This window comes from Symphalangus syndactylus, chromosome 5, assembly GCF_028878055.3.
Source record: "Symphalangus syndactylus isolate Jambi chromosome 5, NHGRI_mSymSyn1-v2.1_pri, whole genome shotgun sequence".
NCBI lineage: Eukaryota > Metazoa > Chordata > Mammalia > Primates > Hylobatidae > Symphalangus > Symphalangus syndactylus.
The window spans coordinates 17,233,204-17,255,753 of NC_072427.2; the positions used below are offsets into that span (position 1 = coordinate 17,233,204).

The 22,550-nt window shown below is 46.2% G+C and overlaps 1 protein-coding gene across 6 annotated transcripts in view; it reads left to right on the forward strand.

Moving 5' to 3' along the window:
* Positions 1-22,550, forward strand: part of RLBP1 (retinaldehyde binding protein 1) — a 34,109-nt gene that overhangs the window by 3,512 nt on the left and 8,047 nt on the right. The window contains exons 1-4 of one of the 6 annotated variants that reach the window (XM_063638591.1): positions 18,030-18,916; positions 20,605-20,727; positions 21,391-21,502; positions 21,773-21,901. In XM_063638591.1, the coding sequence (XP_063494661.1) occupies positions 21,491-21,502; positions 21,773-21,901 (141 nt within the window). In that variant the 5' untranslated portion in view covers positions 18,030-18,916; positions 20,605-20,727; positions 21,391-21,490. Of the gene's footprint in view, positions 1-18,029; positions 18,917-20,066; positions 21,503-21,772; positions 21,902-22,550 lie in introns of those variants that run through there. The other 5 variants (XM_055277273.2, XM_055277274.2, XM_055277276.2 and 2 more) reach the window with 5 other exon arrangements.

A 22,550-nucleotide genomic window follows, 5' to 3' on the forward strand; every position in this document is an offset into this window, starting at 1 on the left:
GAGACAGAGGTTTAACTGCTCACTATTTATATCACCAGTTTGTAGAAAAGTGCCTGGCATAAGGTAGTGCTTCATAAGGTTTTTGTTGTTATTGTTGTTTGGGACGTGTTGGGAACAGGCCCCGAAATCTGGCCATAAACTGGCCCCAAAACTAGCCATAAGCAAAATCTCTGCAGCACTGTGACAGGCTCGTGATGGCCATGACGCCCACACTGAAGGTTGTGGGTTTACCGGAATGAGGGCAAGGAACACCTGGTCCACCCAGGGTGGAAAACCACTTAAAGGTGTTCCTAAACCACAAACAATGGCATGAGTGATCTGTGCCTTAAGGACATGTTCTTGCTGCAGATAACTAGCCAGAGCCCATCCTTTATTTCAGCCCATCCCTTTGTTTCCCATAAGGAATACTTTTAGTTAATCTATAATCTACAGAAACAATGCTTATCGCTGGCTTGCTGTCAATAAATACATGGGTCAAACTCTGTTGGGGGCTCTCAGCTCTGAAGGCTGTCAGCCCCCAATTTCCCACTCCTCACTCTATATTTCTGTGTGTGTGTCTTTAATTCCTCTAGCACCGCTGGGTTAGGGTCTCCACGACCGAGCTGGTCTCGGTAAGTGGTGCCCATACATGGGGCTCAAACCTGGGTTGAAGGGTCGCCAGAGCGATGGTTGGAGAACATGGAATTAAGCTAGAGGACACCCGAGTACTCTTAAGCAATCCCCATGGTGAGACAGAAGGGGAACACAGAAGCATCAGGGTAACAGTGGGACAAGTGTGGGCTCTGGTTTGTTCCACCTTGGAACCTTTTCACACTAATGATGAGGAGGAAGGAAAGTATAACAAAGTAACAGAAGAGGTAACAGCAGGTTTGTTTGCCAGCTAAAGGTAAAGTGGCAAAGGAGGAAGAGGTTCATCCCTACCCTTCTGCACCCCCTCATTATTTTGAAGAAAAAGAGTGGCCTGACCCTCCAGATCTTTCTTTTCTGGAGGACACTGGGTGAAAAGTAGTTGCCCCAGTGGCTGTTCGAGCAGTTCCTGGATTGACCGCTCTCAGTTCTATTCAGGCAGGAATTCAGCAAGCTAGATGAGAGGGTGACATAGAGGCTTGGCAGTTCCCTGTTAGGATACACCCCGTAGATCAATAGGGACGTATTATAGCTACATTTGAGCCTTTTCCTTTTAAATTACTCAAAGAATTTAAACAAGCTATTAATCAATATGAACCAGGTCTATGCCTGAAGTGTAAAAAAGGAAAACATTGGGCTAATCAGTGTCACTCTAAGTTTGATAAAGATCGGACCCCAATTTCGGGAAACATCATGAGGGGCCTGGGACAGGCCCCACGTTCCAACCTGGGGCATTTCCGGCTCAGGCCACTCCCTCACCCCTGTACAATGTCTGTCCCCCACCACAGCTGGTAGTGCCGCAGTAGATTTTTGCTGCACAAAAGCTGTGAATCTTCTGCCTGGGGAACCCCCGCAAAAAGTTCCAACAGGGGTCTGTGGACCCTTGCCAGCAGGGAGGATAGGATTACTTCTGGGTAGATCTAGTTTAAATTTAAAAGGAGAGCAAGTACATACGGGAGTCATTGATTCAGATAACAATGGGGAAATTCAAATTGTTATATGTACTTCTGTTCCCTGGAAAGCAGAGCCAGGAGAGCGCATAGCACAGCTCCTGATTGTGCCACATGTGGAAATGGGGAAAAGTGAAATTAAATGAACAGGAGGATTTGGAAGCACAAATAAACAAGGCAAAGCAGCTTATTTGGTTAATCAAGTTACTGATAAATGTCCTACATGTGAAATAACTTTTCAGGGAAAGAAATTTAAAGGTTTGGTAGATACAGGAGCAGACATTTCAATCATTTCTCTATGGCACTGGCCATCTGCATGGCCAATTCAACCCGCTCAATTTAACATAGTTGGAGTTGGTAAAGCCCCTGAAGTATATCAAAGTAGGTACATTTTGCATTGTGAAAGGCCCAGTGGACAACCTGGGACTATTCAATCAATTGTAACTTCTGTAACTATAAATTTGTGGGGAAGAGATTACAACAATGGGGAGCACAAGTTCTAATTCCAGAGCAATTATATAGCCCTCAAAGTCAACATGTGATACATGAAATGGGGTATGTCCCTGGTATGGGACTAGAAAAAAATTTGCAAGGTTTGAAGAAACTGCTTCAAATGGAAAGACAAAGTTCCCGCCAAGGTTTAGGATATCATTTTTGATGGCGGCCATTGTTAAGCCTCCAGAACCTATACCTTTAAAATAGTTAACAGATAAGCCAATTTGGATAGAACAATGGCCGCTGAGTAAAGAGAAACTGGAGGCTTTAGCGGACTTAGTTACTGAACAATTAGAAAAAGGAAACAGCTCCCAACATTTTCCCCTTGGAATTCTCTAGTTTTTGTAATTAAGAAAAAATCATGTAAATGGAGAATGTTAACTGACTTAAGGGCCATTAATTCAACCTATGGGGACATTACAGCCAGGACTGCCTTCTCCTGCTATGATTCCAAAAAATTGGCCTTTAATAGTCATAGATTTAAAAGACTGTTTCTTTACTATCCCCTTAGCTCAGCAAGACTGTAAAGGTTTGCATTTACAATACCTGCGGTAAACAGCCTGCAACCTGCTAAGTGTTTTCATTGGAAAGTGTTGCCACAAGGCATGTTAAACAGTCCAACAATTTGCCAGACTTATGTAGGGCAAGCAATTGAACCTACTCATAAAAAATTTTCAATGTTACATTATTCATTATATGGATGATATACTTTGTGCTGCCCCTACTCTTGAAATATTACTCCAATGTTAGATCACTTGCAAAATTCGATTTCTTGCGCTGGTTTAATTATAGCTCCTGACAAAATTCAGACTATTACTCCTTACTCCTACTTGGGGACCTTAGTGAATGACACTACCATTGTGCCACAGAAAGTAACCATACGTAGGAATCAATTGAAAACATTAAATGACTTCCAAAAATTACTAGGGGACAGTAACTGGATACAACCTGCTCTAGCCATTCCTACCTATGCCATGAGTAAGCTATTTTCTATCCTTAGAGGAGATCCTAGTCTCACTAGCCCTCAGCAATCAACAAAGGAGGCCAAGGCAGAGTTACAGCTGATTGAAAAGCAAGTGCATAAGGCTCGAATAAATAGAATAGATCCAGAAAAGACTCTAAATTTGCTAATTTTTTCAATTCAGCATTCACCTACTGATGTTACTGTCCAAGAGCAAGACTTAGTAGAATGGCTTTTTCTTCCACATACTAATTCCTGGACTCTAACTCCTTATTTGGATCAAATTGCTACTATGATAGGAAATGGGAGAACTCAGGTTGTTAAATTACATGGATATGATCCTGGAAAAGTTACTGTCCCTCTCACAAAGGCACAAATACAGCAAACTTTTTTTTTTTTTTTTTTTTGAGATAGAGTCTCGCTCTATCACCCAGGCTGGAGTGCGGTGGTGCGATCTCTGCTCACTGCAAGCTCCGCCTCCTAGGTTCACGCCATTCTCCTGCCTCAGCCTCCCGAGTGCCTGGGACTACAGGCGACCGCCACCACACCTGGCTAATTTTTTTTAGTAGACACGGGGTTTCACTGTGTTAGCCAGGATGGTCTTGATCTCCTGATCTTGTGATCTGCCCACCTCAGCCTACCAAAGTGCTGGGATTACAGGCGTGAGCCACCGCGCCCGGCCAGCAAACTTTTATAAATAGTCTTACTTGGCAAACCTATTTAGCTGATTTCATGGGTGTTCTTGATAATCATTTTCTGAAAACAAAATTATTTCAATTTTTGAAATTAACTAATTGGATTCTCCCTAAAATAAGTAATTTAAACCAATTGAAGGTGCTGAAAATGTCTTCACAGATGGGTCTAGCAATGGTAAAGCTTCTTATTCTGGCTCAAAAGGTAAAGTTTTTCAGGCGCCCTATACTCCCGCTCAAAAAGCTGAGCTTGTAGCTGTAATTGAGGTATTGACTGCTTTGATATGCCTGTTAATGTGATTTCTGATTCTTCATACGTGGTTCATTCCACACAATTAATTGAAAATGCTCAGTTATGATTTCATACAGATGAGCAACTGATGACTTTATTTACCCAATTACAAACAGCAGTTAGGAGTAGAATGCACCCTTTTTACATCACACACATTAGGGCTCATACACCTCTTCCAGGACCTTTAACTGAAGGGAATCAAATAGCTGATCACCTCGTTGCTACTGCAATATCTAATGCTAGACATTTTCACAATTTAACCCATGTTAATGCCTCTGGTCTCAAACGCAGATACAGCATTACCTGGAAAGAAGCTAAAGCTATTATCCAGTGATGCACAACTTGCCAAATGGTACATTCCTCATCTTTCACAGGAGGAGTTAATCCTTGAGGATTGGAACCTAATTCTCTTTGGCAAATGGACGTCACACATGTTCCCTCCTTTGGGAGACTAGCTTATGTACATGTATGTGTGGCCACCTTTTCTCACTTTGTCTGGGCTACATGCCAATCAGGAGAGTCTTTTGCCTGTGTTAAATGTCACCTTTTGCAGTGTTTTGCGGTGATGGACATTCCAGCTTCTATTAAAACAGATAATGCCCCAGGCTATACTTGCCAAGCTCTAGCTACATTTTTCTCTATATAGAATATTAAACACATTACTGGCTTCCCATATAATTCTTGAGGACAAGCCTTAGTAGAAAGAATGAATCTCTCCCTGAAATGACAATTGCAAAAGCAGAGTGGGGGAAACAGGGACTCTGGAACACCCTATATGCAATTGAATCTAGTATTACTGACTTTAAATTTTTTGAGCCTGCCTAAAAGCCAGATGCTATCAGCAGCTGAACAGCATCTACAGAAACCAGCGGCAAAGACAGATGCAGAACAACTGGTTTGGTGAAGAGATCCGATAACAAAAAATTTGGAAATAGGTAAAATAATAACTTGGGGTAGAGGTTATGCATGCATTTCTCCAGGCCAGAATCAACAGCCAAGTTGGATACCATCAAGACACCTGAAATCTTTTCATGAGCCAGATGCGATCAGCAGCTGAACAGCATCTACAGAAACCAGCGGCAAAGACAGATGCAGAACAACTGGTTTGGTGAAGAGATCCGATAACAAAAAATTTGGAAATAGGTAAAATAATAACTTGGGGTAGAGGTTATGCATGCATTTCTCCAGGCCAGAATCAACAGCCAAGTTGGATACCATCAAGACACCTGAAACCTTTTCATGAGCCAGATGCGAGGAAGAGATTCTGGGAGGATCCCGAGGATCCCCCGGTTGCAGCCATGTCAAGACTGATGCTGAGGAGGATCCCAATTGTCACGAGCAACACCTGTTGAACTCAGCCACCTACCTGGGAACAGATCAAGAAGCTGTCACAGATGGTGGAAGAAAACCTGAGGAAAGTGGGACAACCAGTCACAATGAGTAATTTAATGATAGCTATGATAGCGGTGATCACCATTGCTGTGAGTATTCCTTCAACAAGGACTGACACAGAGAACAATTATACTTATTGGGCATATTTATCAATCTTGGCTGGCAGTAATGCCTGGATGTAATCACTCTATGACATAGTTACACATGCTTTCTGATCTCAGTATTTACCATAATAAATTGGCTCCTATAATTGAGGCATACCGCCCTCAAAAACCTATTTGTAAACAGAATTGGACCTGGCCAGAAATAATTAATGTACTTGTTTGGGAAGATTGCATTGCAGAACAGGCAGAGGTGCTGCACAACAATTCCTATGGAATCATTATTGATTGGTCCCCTAAGGGGATGTTTAGCTTGTATTGCACTTCTCAGTCTGCATGCCACGGCCACACTATGTTCAGCTGGTCTAAACAAAATGGTCAGATGGTAGAAATGGTAAGAAATACAGCAAGAGTTCCTATTATCTGGAAACATGGTGGTATAGTAGCACCTCAACCTCAAATTATATGGCCCGCTGTAGGAGCTAAACATAAGGATTTGTGGAAACTATTAATGGCTCTTAATAAGATCAAAATTTGGGAAAGAATAAAAAAGCATCTAGAAGGACACTCTACAAACTTGTCTTTGGATATTACAAAATTAAAAGAACAAATATTTAAAGCATCCTAGGCACACCTGACCTTAATGCCAGGAACTGGAGTGCTTGAAGGAGCTACCGACAGATTAGCAGCAAGTAACCCATTAAAATAGATAAAAATACTTGGAAGCTCTGTGATTTCAATGATGATTGTGCTTTTAATCCATGTAGTTTGTCTTTGCATAGTCTGCAGATGCAGATTCTGATTCCTGCGAGAAGTAGCTCACCATGATACAGCTGCCTTTGCTTTTATTGTCTTGCAAAAGCAACAAGGGGGAACATGTTGGGAACAGGCCCCCAAATCTGGCTATAAACTGGCCCCAAAACTGGCCATAAACAAAATCTCTGCAGCACTGTGACATGCTTGTGATGGCCATGATGCCCACGCTGAAGGCTGTGGGTTTACTGGAATGAGGGCAAGGAATACCTGGCCCACCCAGGGCAGAAAACCGCTTAAAGGCGTTCCCAAACCACAAACAATAGCATGAGTGATCTGTGCCTTAAGGACATGTTCCTGCTGCATATAACTAGCCAGAGCCCATCCCTTTGTTTCCCATAAGGAATACTTTTAGTTAATCTATAATCTATAGAAATAATGCTTATCACTGGTATGCTGTCAATAAATATGTGGGTCAAACTCTGTTCAGGGCTTTCAGCTCTGAAGGCTGTCAGCCCCCTGATTTCCCACTCCGCACTCTATATTTCTGTGTGTGTGTCTTTAATTCCTTTAGCGTCGCTGGGTTAGGGTTTCCATGACTGAGCTGGTCTCGGCAGAGATGGAATCTTGCTTGGTCACCAGGCTGGAGTGCAGTGGCGCGATCTCGGCTCAGTGCAACCTCCGCCTCCCAGGTTCAAGCATTCTCCTGCCTCAGCCTCCTGAGTAGCTGGGACTACAGGTGCGTGCCACCAAGCCCAGCTAATTTTTCTATTTTTTAGTAGAGATGGGGTTTCACCATGTTGACCAGGATGGTCTCAATCTCTTGACCTCATGATCCACCTGCCTTGGCCTCTCAAAGTGCTGGGATTACAGGCGTGAGCCACCGCACCCAGCTGTGCTTCGTAAGTATTTGCTAAATGGATGCATTATCATCAATATAGCCTTAGAAAAATATGGGCTTAAATTATCTCAATGAAACGTGAAATTTCAAAACCCAAATTCTGACATAAAAGATATATTGTTTCTCTTAAGCTCCCCGTGAATTTGCAATCATTTGAAAGTAGAAAGTTCAAAACAAACAAAAAAGTGTTAGCTCTTTTCTCCCAATCTGTTTCCTGTTTCTCAAAGACCTGGAAGAGAAGAGGAATAAAAGGAGAAAGGAAAAGAAGCAGGGTGGAAAGTAATCCATAAAAACTGGCCCCTTACAATTGGCAATATTTGATTAAATCATATAGATTATCCAATGGTGTTACTGTTCCATTTTTTTGTATTTTTAGTAGAGACGGGATTTCACTGTGTTAGCCAGGATGGTCTCAATCTCCTGACCTCAAGATTTGCCCGCCTCGGCCTCTCAGAGTGCCGGGATTACAGGCGTGAGCCACTGCACCCGGCCGTTTTTGTTTGTTTGTTTTTTGGTTTTTGGTTTTTTTTTGAGATGGAGTCTCACTGTGTCGCCCAGGTTGGAGTGCAGTGGCACAATCTTGGCTCTGTTCAATTCTTGATTTTGATAATTGTACCGTGATTAATTAAGAGAATCTTAGTCCATTCAGGCTGCAATAACCAAATACCATGGACTGGGTGGCTTCTAAACAACAGAAATTTATTTCTCACACTTCTGGAGGCTGGGAAGTTCAAGATCAAGACACCAGCAGTGTTGGTATCTGGTGAAGGCCACTTTTCCATAGATGGCACCTTTTTGCTGTGTCCTTGCAAGGTGGAAGATGCAAGGCAGCTCTCAGGTGCTCTATTATGAAGACACTAATCCCAAACCCCCGCCTCCTAATACTATCTCTTTGGGGCTTGGGATTTCAGTGTATGAATTTAGGAGAACACAAGCATTCAGATCAAAGCAAAGAGAATGTCCCTGTTTTTAGGAAGTCCACACTGAAGTATTTAGGAGTAGAAGGGCATCATGTCTACAACTTAATGCTAAAATAGTTTAAAAAAAATACACTTGGACATATTAAGAGAATGAAAGAGCAAACGTGAAATGTTAACATCTAGGAGAAAGGCATGTGGGAATTCTGTGCACCATTCTTGCAGCTTTTCTGTAAATCTAAAATTATGTCAAAATAAAAAGTTAAAAAAATACTGGCCCAGTTGCAAATCTAGTAGACCTCTCTGGTCTATAAATAATCAGCAAACTGGGCCTTTGAGGTGCCATCTCAGCCCTTTTCTGTGGAGAGGTGGATACCTGTTCTCCATCTTCTACTTTGCCCCTCTTCTGCTGTCATCCTAGATCATCCTCATCCTACATGTGGCCTCTTGGCCACTCCCCTCTCCACCTCCATGACTTTCTCCTCCATGTCACCTCAGCCACTCACTCTCCTGGTCATACCCCAAGCCACCTCCCAAATCACTACTCAGATAGCAACCTCTCAACCATCCAATTAGCCTGCTCAACTACTCCCACCTACCTATTCTCTAATCTTCACTGCCTCTGACTCCTCATCTTCAATTCCAAGGTTAAATAGTTAAACCACATTTTTGCAATATTTATTTATTTATGTATTTATTCATTTATTTATATTTTGGGTTTTTTTTTTTTTTTTTTGAGACAGAGTGTCGCTCTGTCGCCCAGACTGGAGTGCAGTGGTGCGATCTTGGCTCACTGCAACCTCCGCTTCCCGGGTTCAAGCGATTCTCCTGCCTCAGCCTCCCGAGTAGCTAGGACTACAGGAGCGTGCCACCACGCCCGGCTAATTTTTTTTGTATTTTTAGTAGAGACAGGGTTTCACCATGTTAGCCAGGATGGTCTCAATCTCCTGACCCCATGATTTGCCCGCCTCAGCCTCCCAGAGTGCTGGAATTACAGGCATGAGCCAGTGCACCTGGCCATTTTTGTTTGTTTATTTGTTTTTTTGTTTTTTTTGAGATGGAGTCTCACTCTGTCGCCCAGGCTGGAGTGCAGTGGCACAATCTCGGCTCAATGCAACCTCCGCCTCCCCAGTTGAAGCGATTCGCCTGCCTCAGCCTCTTGAGTAGCTGGGATTACAGGTGCCCACCACCACGCTTGGCTAATTTTTATATTTTTAGTAGAGACGGGGTTTCACCACGTTGGCTAGGCTGGTCCCAAACTCCTGACCTCGTGATCCACCTGCCTCAACCTCCCAAAGTGCTGGGATTACAGGCTTGAGCCACCATGCCTGGCCTATTCATTTATTTGTTTTGAGATGGTCTCACTCTTGCCCAGGCTGAGTGCAGTGGGGTAATCATGACTCACTGCAGCCTCAACCTCCCAGGCTTAAACAATCCTCCGACCTCAGCTTCCTGAGTAGCTGGGACTATAGGCATCTACCACCACACCTAGCTAATTTTACTTTTTGTAGAGAAGGGGTCTTGCTATGTTACCCAGGTCGGTCTCAAATGCCTGGACTCAAGCAATCCTCCCACCTCAGCCTCCTAAATTGCTGGGATTATAGGCATAAGCGACTGCTCCTACCTTTTGCCCCCTTTTGCCTCTCTTTCCATCCCATTCATTCAGCAAACCCCAACCCTGTATGAAGCCAGCTGTATTCTCTTGTTGGAGCTATACTTCAGCTGCTGGATTGTGCTAGAGAAGTAACGTGTGTAAATGGGTGCCCCAGTCTCAGGTGGGCCTTCAGCACTGTCAGATAATCTTCCCCAGTAAGTTTATCCTTCCTTTCTTCATGAAGTTGTACTTGACCCGCCTCCACACCCCCCAAAAAGAGATAAAAAAATAAGTGCCATCAGATGGAAATTTGCATTAGCTCCTCACCATCAAGTCTTTAAACTCAGTGTCCTCGGCACTAGTTCTTTCCTCCAGCTCCCTGTAACAGTGGAGGGTGTTCCACCTTCCCGGCCGAGGCTGGTCACTCTGCTGGAGGGACAGAGACAGCTGCTTAAGGCTTCCACCTTCTCAGCAAGGACCTTACTATCACTTACCTCTCTCAGACCTTGGTCTTTAACCTCTAAATTTCTACAGCTGCCCTTTCATAAACACATCTTCTCCTTTGGTGGTGAGGAGTTAAGACCAAGTTCCCATCTGAGGGCACCTATTTCTCCCCCCACTTGAAGAAGTGAGATCATCTGTGGAGAATAAAGGAGGAGATGGAGAAGTCTTCCCCATCCATCTAAACAAAGCAATCCCCTGGAGCCCCCCTTCCCTTACAGTTACTGCCCTCTTTCTCACCTGCTTTCAGCCAGATTTCTTGAAGGAGCCATCTATTGTCTTTCTCTGTGTTTCTGTATCTCCTATTCATTCCTCTGCCGTTCTCTTACCTCTGGTAATTCACTAAAACAGCTGTGGCCAAGATCATGGCAGCCTTCTTGGTTTTTTGTTTTTGTTTGTTTGTTTGTTTTAGATGGAGTCTCGCTCTGTCGCCCAGGCTGGAGTGCAGTGGTGCGATCTTGGCTCACTGCAACCTTCGTCTCCCAGGTTCAAGCAATTCTCCTGCCTCAGCCTCCCGAGTAGCTGGGATTACAGGCACCTGTGGCGGGAGCACTTGGCACTTCCTTCTGTGACCTCCTGGGCTCAAGCAATCCTTCTGCCTCGGCCTCCTAAGTAGCTGGGACCACAGGTGCAAGCCACGACATCAAGTTATTTTTTATATTTTTTTAGAGACAGCGTCTCACTATGTTGACCAGGCTGGTCTGAAACTCTTAGGCTGTCAATCCTCCCATCTCACCCCCAGCTAGTTTTTGTATTTTTAGTAGAGATGGGGTTTCACCATGTTGGCCAGGCTGGTCTCACACTCCTGACCTCAGGTGATCCGCCAGCCTTGGCCTCCCAAAGTGCTGGGATTACAGGCGTGAGCCACCATGCCCGGCCGCCTTCTTGTTTTTAAATACTGTGGACAGGTTTAATCCCATCTCGACCTCCCTCTAGCACTTGGCACTCCCTTATAAGACTCCCTGTCTTATAAAGCAACATTTCCTCAGTACCTGACATAGGGCCTGGTACATAGTAGGTGCTCAACAAATTTTATTTTATATTTAGATTGAAACAGAATTCTTTGAATTGTGGAATATAGCATCTTAGGGCCTAAAGAATCTGGCCACCACCTTCATCTTTTCACTTATCTCCTACCCAAACCCTAGGCTCCAACTATACTACATAGTTGCAATTCTCCAAACAAGCCAAACTCCTACTTTTCCATATTTTTTAAATGTGCTGTTTACTGTCCGGGAGTCCTTTTCAGGGACACCTACTCCATTTCCCCACATTGTCTCCCTGGTGAATCTCTTGCTCTTTTCTTAGTTTGAAAATCACTTTCTTTAGGAAGTCCTTTTTAATTCCCCTCAGCAGAGCTGTCTTCTCCCTCCAAGCTCCTGCTAGATTCTTTCCACAGACCACGGCTATCAGTGATTCCCAAGCATGTTCAGAGAAACAGTGGTTCCAAAGTTGTTCATGAAAAGGATTGCACTGGCTCATAAATTTGGGAAATGCTGAGTTAAACTGGTTTTTTGTTTCTTTTTTTGAGAGAGGGTCTCACTTTGTCACCCAGGCTAGAGTGCAGTGGCAAGATCATAGTTCACTGCAGCCTTGACCTCCTGGGCTCAAGCAATCCTTCTGCCTTGGCCTCCTAAGTAGCTGGGACCACAGGTGCAAGCCACAACATCGAGTTATTTAGTTTATTTTTTTAGAGACAGGGTCTCACTATGTTGACCAGGCTTGTCTGAAACTCTTAGGCTGTCAATCCTCCCATCTCAGCCCCACAAAGTGCTAGGATTAAAGGTGTGAGCCATTGTACCCAGCCTAAACTGGTTTTCTAGATTTCTTTGCTGCAGGACTTCTCAGAGCCTTTGCATTGCTTACTTTCATTAATAACTTCCAGTATAATTTGTAACATTTCTCAAACTTAATTAACCAAAGAACAATTCCCCATTTTTTTGGCACTACCATGTAGATCATTTCAGAACCTTTGTCTTGTCATAGAACTTGCCCTATTTTATAATTATTTTTTGCAGGCCTCTCCCCTTCTAAACTGTGGGCTGCTTAAGGCAGAGATAGTATTTTATTTATCTCTGGATGCACAGTGCCTAATATATAATAGCTACTCAATACATGTTGGTTGAAAGAATATGGGAAAGGGAAGGTAAGAGAGGAAGGGAAAGAATGGTGAAATAAGAGAAAGAAGGCTTCTTGAGGCTGGGCATGGTGGCTCACACCTGGAATCCCAGCACTTTGGGAGGCCAAGGCGGGTGGATCATGTCAGTCAGGAGTTTGAGAGCAGCCTGGCCAACATGGTAAAACCCTGCCTCTACTAAAAATGCAAAAATTAGCCAGGGATGGTGGTGGGTGCCTTAATCCCAGCTACTCGGGAGGCTGAGGCAGTAGAATCGCTTGAACCTGGGAGGCAGAGGTTGCAGTGAGCCAAGATCGCACCACTGCACTCCAGCCTGGATGAAAGAGCAAGACTCTGTCTAAAAAATAAGAAGACTTCTTGATTTTTACATTTAACATACCAGAAACCCAGTACTTAGATTCTACCATAAATATTTTATTCTACTTGCTTCATCACATCTATCCATCTATCCATCCCTCGCATCAGCCATGGATCCATCTTCACTTTCTTTTTACTTGTGTGTGTTTGCAAACTTATTTTTACTCAGATCGTGGAATCACCTTAATTCTGAAATCCTCTCGGAACAAGCATCCTGATAGACTGTATTGTTCAGCTCCTCCTTGCTCATTCCCAGCACCTCCCACTCTTCCCCTGACACAGGCAGGCCTCTCTTTGTGGAATGAGTGGTGCCTCCTAGAGGGAGGGAACTTTTTAGAGCAGGAAGAGTCTGACCGCCCCAGGGGTCAGAGACTCTGCCTGCTCGCTCTCATTACCACTGTTTAATTTTAAGGAAAGTGCAGAATGTTCCCAGACTTGGGTTTTCCCTCTTCTCAAAGGAAAGGTTGAGGCCTAGGATTCCATAAGGTCCTCCCTATCCCAGGATAATTATTACTGACCAAAGAAGGGATTGCATTGACCAAACTCTTGCCCACTGGAACTGCTCCCAGGGAGGGTCAGGTGATGTCACCTTCCCCAGGATCCAGGGGGCAAGCGTGAAGTCCCTGGGCAGACACCCCTGTGTTGATCTCGCTTCTTGAGGAGGGACAGCCTTGTGTGATGAATGCTGAGAGGGCTGAGACTCTATTTCTAACCAGCTGTGTGGCTTTGGGAAGACCCCTCACCTCCCAGACTCTCAGTATCCTAGTCTGTGAAAAAAGGGGATTATACTCTCTCACATCTGGAAGGATTGGCTGAGATAAGGCTGGTGGGGCACAGGCCACGGTACGGAAAGGGGGCACCACAAATGTGATGCCCATCCCTGCCTTCAGCCAGGCAGAAGGCAGCAGGCCAGGGAGCCCATGGTTGTCTGCCAGTGTTGCCAGCACAGGTATCTGGGCCAATGAGGGTGACATCTCCTCTCACAGAGGCACTATTGTTCCCACCAGGGGAGCTGGATGTGAGCGTGACTCTTGGGAAGGGAGGAGGGAAGATTAGAGGCACTAGAAGGGCTGTGAGCAGAAGATAATGCTGCAGAAAGCTCTGCTTCCCCGGAATGACCTCGTGGCCTGCTAGTATCCCGAAAAGTTCTGTGCGGCCCACTCCTTGGTGCACAGGAATGTTCTTTGTGACGGAGTCTATCACCCAGCATTGACAGAGCCTCTTCTGAGCCCTCATGGTTCCTTCCCACGGGGCAGCCTGGGCTCTCATTCTCATTATCTCCAAGGAGCCTCGCACTCTATGAAGTACCTGGGAAAAAACCCATCATCCCATCTGTAATAGTTTGCTATGGCTGCCATCACAAAGTACCATAGACTGGGTGGCTTAAACAACAGAAATTCATTTTCTCACAGTTCTAGAAGCTGGAAGTCTGAGATCAAGGAGTCAGCAGAATCAGTTTCCTCTGTGGCCTTTCTCCTTTCTTTGTAGGTGGCATTCTCTCCCTGTGTCTTCCCATGGGCTTCCCACTGTAACTGTCTGTGTCCTCTTCTTATAAGGATACCAACCATATTGAATTAGGGCCCACACTAATGACCTCATTTTAACTTAATTGCCTCTTTAAAGGCACAATCTGTAAATAACAGTCACATTCTGAGGTCCTGGGGGTTAGGGCTTCCACGTGTGGACTGGGTGGCTGGGGAGTGGATAAATGCAGTTTGGCCCATGCAGCATCTTACAGGTGAAACATCTGAGGACTAAGAGGGTCAGTAGCTCGTACTGGGCAGGGCCAGACCTAGAATCAGGACAGGAGACCCTCCCTCTCTGCCTCCACTCATAATCCAGCCTCCACTCGCCTGTCCCAAAGAGGAAGAGGATGGTGGGTGAGGGCAATCATCGGTCTAACTCCCCACCAAACCTCCCAGCTGGTGGAAGTGACAGGTCAGGCAAGCCGCTGTGCTAGGCACAGACAGGAACAGCAGAAGGGCAGACATTCTCTAGGGCAGTGCTTTTCAAACTTTCATATGCATAGGAATTATTATACCTGGTGAACTCCATTAAAATTATTTATTTATTTATTTATTTTTTAAGTCAGGGTCTCACTGTGTTGCCCAGGCTGGAGTGTAGTGGCTGTTCACAGGTACAATCATAGCTTACTACAGCCTCGAATTCCTGGACTCAAGAGATCCTCCTTCTTCAGCCTCCCCAGTAGCTGAGACTACAGAGCTGTGCCACCGTTCTGGCTAAAAATTAAGTAATTTTAAGTAATTAAGTTAAAATGAGGTCATTAGGATGGGCCCTAATCCAATCCAGGCTCTGACTTGGCCTCTCTGGGGAAGGGCCTGAGACTCTGCATTTCCCACAGGCTCCCAGGTAAGGCCAATGCTGCTGGTTTCTAGACCATGCTGAGCAGTAGCAAGGTTTAGACAAGCATGCTCCATGAGAAATAGATGTCATTCTAAATTTTCTAATATCACATCAAGAAAAGTAAAAAGAAACAGGTGGGCCAGGTGCCATGGCTCAGGCCTGTAATCCCAACACTTTGGGAAGCCAAGGTAGGAGGACAGCTTGAGACCAAGAGTTTGAGTCCAGCCTCGGCAACATAGTGAGACCCCATTTCTACAAAAAATAATTTTAAACATTAGTTGAGGCCAGGCGTGGTGGCTCACGCCTGTAATCCCAGCATTTTAGGAGGCCGAGGCGGGTGGCTCACTTGAGGTCAAGAGTTCGAGACCAGCCTGAACATGGTGTAACCCCGTCTCTACTAAAAATATATACAAAAATTAGCCAGGCGCAGTGGCGCCCACCTGTAGTCCCAGCTACTCGGGAGGCCGAGGCAGGAGAATTGCTTGAACCCAGGAGGTGGAGGCTGCAGTGAGCTGAGTTTACGTCACTGCACTCCAGCCTGGGCGACAGAGCAAGACTCCATCTCAAAAAAAAAAAAATTTAGTTGGGCAGCTTAGCACCTGCTGATAGTCCTAGCTACTCAAGGGGCTGAGGCAGGAGAATTGCCTGAGACCAGGAGTTGGAGGCTGCAGTGACCTATGATCATGCCAGTGCACTCCAGGCTGGGCGACAGAGAGAGATCCTACCCCTAAAAAAAAGAAACAGGGCTAGGCACGGTGGCTCACATCTGTAACCCCAGTAATTTGGGAGGCCAAGGTGGGATGATCACTTGAGTCCAGAAGTTTGATACCAGCCTGGGCAACAGAGTAAGACCTTGTCTCTACAAAAAACAAACAAACAAAAAATGGCTGGGCATGGTGGCTCACATCTGTAATCCCAGCACTTTGGGAGGCTGAGGCAGGTGGATCACCTGAGGTCAGGAGTTCGAAACCAGCCCAGCCAACATGGTGAAATCCTGTCTCTACTAAAAATACAAAAAATAGCCAAGCGTGGTGGTGGGCACCTGTAATCCCAGCTACTCGGGAGGCTGAGGCAGAAGAATTGCTTGAACCTGGGAGGCAGAGGTTGCGGTGAGCTGAGATAGTGCCACTGCACTCCAGCCTGGGTGACAGAGCGAGACTCTGTCTCAAAAAAAAAAAAAAAAAAAATTTAGTTGGATGTGGTGGTGCACTCCTGTGGTTTCAGCTACTCAGGAGGCTGAGGTAGGAAGATGGCTTGAGCTAGGGAGATCGAGGTTGCAGTGAGCCATAATCATGCCACTGCACTCTAGCCAGGGTGAGAGAACAATACCCAGTCTCAAAAAAAGAAACAGGAAAAATTAGCTCGTGTGTGTGTGCGTGTGTGTGTGTGTGTGTGTGTGTATCTTTTTTTTGAGATGGAGTCTCAGCTGACTACAACCTTCATCTCCGAGGTTCAACCGATCCTCCTACCTCAGCCTCCTGAGTAGATGGGATTACAGGTGCCTGCCACCACGCCCAGCTAATTTTTGTTTTTTTGCAGAGACTAGGTTTCACCATGTTGGCCAGGCTGGTCTCAAACTCCTGACCTCAAGTGATCCTCCCGCCTTGGCCTCCCAAAGTGCTGGGATTACAAGCTTTAATATATTTTTAACCCAATATATCACAAACATGATCATGATAATTTCAGAACATTAAGCCTTATTAAAAAGTGTTAATGAGATATTTTACATTATTTTGTTTGTACTAAGTCTTTAGGTACTTTATAGCACATCTCACTTGGGACTCTAAATTCTTATGAGAAATACATCATCACAAAATTTCCAGTTGAAAAAAAATAGGATCACACATCTAAATTGTTCTAAACCTACTTACAAGTTTTCAAAAAATTTGAATCCAGTATTCGTTTTTAAATTTAAATTTAAGTTAATTAAAATCAAATAAAATTAAAGGCTGGGCACAATGGCTTACACCTGTAATCCCAGCACTTTGGGAGGCCAAGGCGGGGTGATCACTTGAGCTCAGGAGTTCAAGACCAGCCTGGCCAACATGTGAAACCCTGTCTCTACTAAAAATACAAAAATTAGCCGAGCGTGGTGGTGTGCGCCTGTAATCCCAGCTACTTGGGAGGCTGAGGCATGAGAATCACTTGCACCTGGGAGGCAGAGGTTGCAATAAGCTGAGATCGCACCACTGCACTCCAGCCTGGGTGACAGAGCGAGACTCTGTCCCCTGCCAGCCCGCCACAGAAATTTAGTTCTTGGGTCGTATTACCCCATTTAAAAAAATTTTTGTTATAGTGAGACCCAATCTCTAGCATTACCCCATTTCAAATGCTGAAAAGCTACATGGGGCTAGCGGCTACTGTATAAGACAGCATAGGACTAGACCACCAGGAAGAAGAATGGCATAAATGAAGGATCCCCAGCTCCACAGAGGACTTGGGACAGAAACAGCCCAAGACCCAGACAGCAGCCAGAGTAGGAGCCCAGGGAAAGGGCTTTTGGAAACAGAGCTCAAGATGACTCAAGTGCACACCAAGATCTAAGCACCAGGCATTGCAGCCTGCTCTGGAGGAACGGGTCGGCAGCAGATGGGGTGGTGGGAAGAAATCCCAAACCTGCCAAAGTAGGAATGGGTGGAAAAGGCAAGAACTATGTCCAGGGAAAATAAAAAAGCACTTCTGGGGTTGGATTCTGGAGAGCGACCTGTGCAGGGGAGGGTAACCTTGTCCTGGGCACCTCTAGGAGGCAAAACCAGGACCAAGGGTCGTCATTATAGGAAGCTGCTTGGGGCTCAAACCAACAATGAGTTTTTAAACAAGGAGAGCTCCCCAGTAATGGAAACAGGGAGCTTCCTGCCCTTGGAATCCTAGACAGAAAATGTTCTACAGGAATCACCTCCTCCTCATCCAGTGGAATAGCAAAACAGAGGCTGGGAAGGTATCTGTTGAGAGGCTGCAGAGGGCTTTCTTCCTGTACAAAGGGTTGAATAATAAGTTCCCTCCAGTTAGGCACCTATTGATTCTGTATTTGGAGTAATTGACCTTTCTAGAGGACTTATTAAGTGTCAGGCAGCTAAACCCCTGAACTAAGCACTTTACTGCCATTTCATCCACACTAAAGTCATGAGCCTGGTCCTCTAGTTTTCTACACTTCTTAGAGGAGGAAACTGAGGCAATGAGTTTTGAAGTCATGTCTCCCGGCCAGAAGATGCTCGAGCGAGTCTTTACAAGCGGGCAGTCTGGTTCCAGGGCATGCCATCCACTGCACCACACTGCCCAGAAGGAGGCTCAGCCTGTCTTGTCCTCTCCCTGCTTGGCCTTAACCAGCCACATTTCCCAACTGACCCCACTCACTGCAGAGGTGAAAACTACCACGCCAGGTCCTGCTGGCTGGGGGAGGGGCGGGCAATAGGCCTGGATTTGTCAGAGCTGCCACTGTAGATGTAATCACATTTACAATTTTCCTTCACCTCTTATTACCCTGGTGGTGGTGGTGCTCTCTCAGCAACCCCACCCCGGGATCTTGAGGAGAAAGAGGGCAGGGAAAAGAGGGAATGGGACTGGCCCAGATCCCAGCCCCACAGCCGGGCTTCCACATGGCTGAGCAGGAACTCTAGAGCAGGAGCACACAAAGGAGGGCTTTGATGCGCCTCCAGCCAGGCCCAGGCCTCTCCCCTCTCCCCTTTCTCTCCGGGTCTTCCTTTGCCCCACTCAGGGCCTCCTGTGAGCCCGATTTAACGGCAACTGTGGGCGGTGAGAAGTTCCTTATGACACACTAATCCCAACCTGCTGACTGGACCACGCCTCCAGCGGAGGCAACCTCTAGAGCTCCAGGACATTCAGGTACCAGGTAGCCCCAAGGAGGAGCTGCCGACCTGGCAGGTAAGTCAATACCTGGGGCCTGCCTGGGCCAGGGAGCCCAGGACTGGGATGAGGACTCAGGGGAGCAGGGAGACCACGTCCCAAGCTGCCTGTAAAACTGAAACCACCTGGCCATTCTCCAGGTTGAGCCAGACCAATTTGATGGCAGATTTAGCAAATAAAAATACAGGACACCCAGTTAAATGTGAATTTCAGATGAACAGCAAATACTTTTTTAGTATTAAAAAAGTTCACATTTAGGCTGGGTGCAGTGGCTCATGCCTGTAATCCCAGCACTTTGGGAGGCCGAGGCGGGCAGATCACCTGAGGTCAGGAGTTCGAGACCAGCCTGGCCAACATGGTGAAACCCCATCTCTAGTAAAAATACAAAAAATTAGCCAGGTGTGGTGGTGGGCACCTGTAGTCCCAGCTACTCAGGAGGCTAAGGCAGAAGAATTGCTTGAACATGGGAGGCAGAGGTTGCAGTGAGCTGAGATCACACCATTGTACTCTAGCCTGGGCGACAAGAACGAAACTCCATCTCAAAAAAAAAAAAAAAAAAAGGTTCACATTTAACTGGACATTCTGTATTTTAATTGGCAACCTGAGACGGCAGGGAACAGCATCAGCATGGTGTGAGGGATAGACAGTTTTTCATTGTGTACAGCTTGTAAATCAGTATTTTTAAAACTCAAAGTTAACAGCTTGGGCATATTTAGAAAAGAGTTGCTGCACGGACTTGAACCCTGTATTCCTAAGATCTAGGATCTTGTTCTGATGGTCTGCACAACTGGCTGGGGGTGTCCAGCCACTGTCCCTCTCGCCTGGGCTCCCCAGGGCAGTTCTGTCACCCTCTCCATTTCCATTCCTGTTCCAGCAAAACCCAACTGATAGCACAGCAGCATTTCAGCCTGTCTATCTCTGTGCCCACATATCTGGATGTCTACCAGCCAGAAAGATGGCTTAGATTTGGTTCCTGTGGATGGATTATGGCCCCCAGAACTTCTCTGTGCTTGCTGGGGCTGTGGAGTGGAAAGAGCAGGAAATAGGGGACCCTCAGATACTGTTTGGGGGTCCTCCAAGTCTCTTCGTGCAAGTTAGGGTAATAATCAATATGGTGCTAAGAAAGAGAAGGGGAACTATGTTTTAGAACAGGACACTGTGCCAGAAGCATTGCAGAAATCATATGGTTTTCATGACAGTTCTTTTTGGTAGGTACTGTTATTATCCTCAGTTTACAGATGAGGAAACTGAGACCCAGAAAGGTTAAATAACTCGCTAGGGTCACAGAAGTCATCACTGACAAAGCCTGTTTCAAACCCAGGTCTCCCTGACCTTTAAGGTTTCTATGACGCCAGCTCTCCTAGGGAGTTTGCCTGCAGATGTCTTGGCTCTAGGTGTCAAAAAAAGACTTGGTGTCAGGCAGGCATAGGTTCAAGTCCCAGCTCTGTCACTTACCAACTGTGACTAGGTGATTGAACTGGCCATGGAACCTGGTCACAGGTAGGAGCAGGATGGTGAAGGGTTCTTGAAGGCACTTAGGCAGGACATTTAGGCAGGAGAGAAAACCCAGAAACAGAAGAGCTGTCTCCAAAAATACCCAGTGGGGAAGCAGGTTGTCATGTGGGCCATGAATGGGGTCTGTTCTGGTAACCAAGCATTGCTTATGTGTCCATTACATTTCATAACCCTTCCATCCTACTTTACAGCGAACAACCAAGACTGAGGTTAAATCACACAGCCTGCATGTGGAAGAGAAGAACTTGAACCCAGGTCCAACTTTTGCGCCACAGCAGGCTGCCTCTTGGTCCTGACAGGAAGTCACAACTTGGGTCTGAGTCCTGATCCCTGGCTAATTTTTGGCTGTGTTACCTTGGACAAGTCAATTATTCCTCCTCCTCTGTTTCCTCCTATGTAAAATGGAAATAATAATGCCGACCCTGGGTCTGAGAGAGTGGATTTGAAAGTACTTAGTGCATCACAAAGCACAGAACACACTTCCAGTCTCGTGATTATGTACTTATGTAACTGGTCATCACCCATCTTGAGAATGAAAGCATTGGGGAAAGGGCCATCCACTAGGCTGCGAAGTTTCTGAGGGACCCCTTTGGGCTGGAGAAGGATGACCACAGGAGGGAGGAGAGATTGCCTTATCCTGCAGTGATCATGTCATTGAGAATAGAGCCAGATTCTTTTTTTCCTGGCAGGGCCAACTTATCTTAACATCTAAGGACTGAGCTATTTGTGTCTGTGCCCTTTGTCCAAGCAGTGTTTCCCAAAGTGTAGCCCGAGAACCATCTCCCTCAGAGCCACCAGGAAGTGCTTTAAATTGCAGGTTCCTAGGCCCCAGCCTGCACCTCCAGAGTCAGAATCATGGAGGTTGGGGCCCAGGCACCTGCATTTCTAACAAATGCCTCGGGTGATTCTGATGCAATTGAAAGTTTGAGATCCACTGTTCTAAGACAATAACAGAATGGTTTTTCTAACCCCTGCAGCCCTGACTTCCTATCCTAGGGAAGGGGCCGACTGGAGAGGCCAGGACAGAGAAAGCAGATCCCTTCTTTTTCTGAGGACTCTGTGTCTTCCATAGGCAATATGTCAGAAGGGGTAAGTACTCTGTCCTCCAGGGCTCTCCTCCACCCACCTTCCCTCTCTTATCTCTCTTCCTTCTCCCTCCCTCCTTACTTCTCTATCTTCTGCTCTGCCCAGGAATATAGGCACACACTTCTATAACCCCTCTGTGGGTCCTGACCCCACAAAAGGAGGAGGCTTAACAATGACCTTGGGCAAAAGAACTGAAGGTCTGAGCAGGCCCATTTCCCTGGCTGGCTCAGGCTGATGCGGTTGGCTGTTCCTCTTTTTCCTTTCTCTGCCCAGGTGGGCACGTTCCGCATGGTACCTGAAGAGGAACAGGAGCTCCGTGCCCAACTGGAGCAGCTCACAACCAAGGACCATGGACCTGTCTTTGGCCCGTGCAGCCAGCTGCCCCGCCACACCTTGCAGAAGGTGAGGTGGCTGACAAGCAGAGAGGAGCTGCCTAGGGAGGCAACATGAGGGGAACATGACCGCATTCTCTCTCCTGTGAAAAGGGTCCAGCCTCGGCACTCCAGATCATCCTGGACCTGATAGACTGGCCTGTTCTAAGGTCCTTCCTGGTGGTCACGGCTATGGCAGCAACTGGGTTGACCAGACACCCAGCCAGGCCAGCCCAACCCAAGACTACAGCCCAGAGCCTCGGAACTAGGGTCCTCTAAACTAGACTCAATATGAGGAGCATTGGTTTGGAAATGGCCCCGGGGAACAAGGATCCAACTGCTGCCCCTGCTAGACAGGCAAGAGACTTGAGTTCCAGAACCAGACCTACTTTCAGCTTGCTGTGTCACCTTAAGCAGATTGCTTTCCATCTCTGGCTCTTGCCTTCTGTATCTGTGAAAGACGGTTGGTGGACTAGCTCAGAGGTGATCAGATTGTGCTCTGTGGAGGCTGACAGAGCTGTCTTAGGGCTGTTGGGGAGGATGAGAAGTGGCTGAGCTGAGCCTGGGCACCCAGCTTCCATCTCTGCTTCCTTGGGCATCTCAAAGGAAAGGTGCTATTAGCTCCTTCACACTTTACTCCTCCTCCTTTCCCTTCCCTCCTCTTGCTGTCCAAGGAGAGA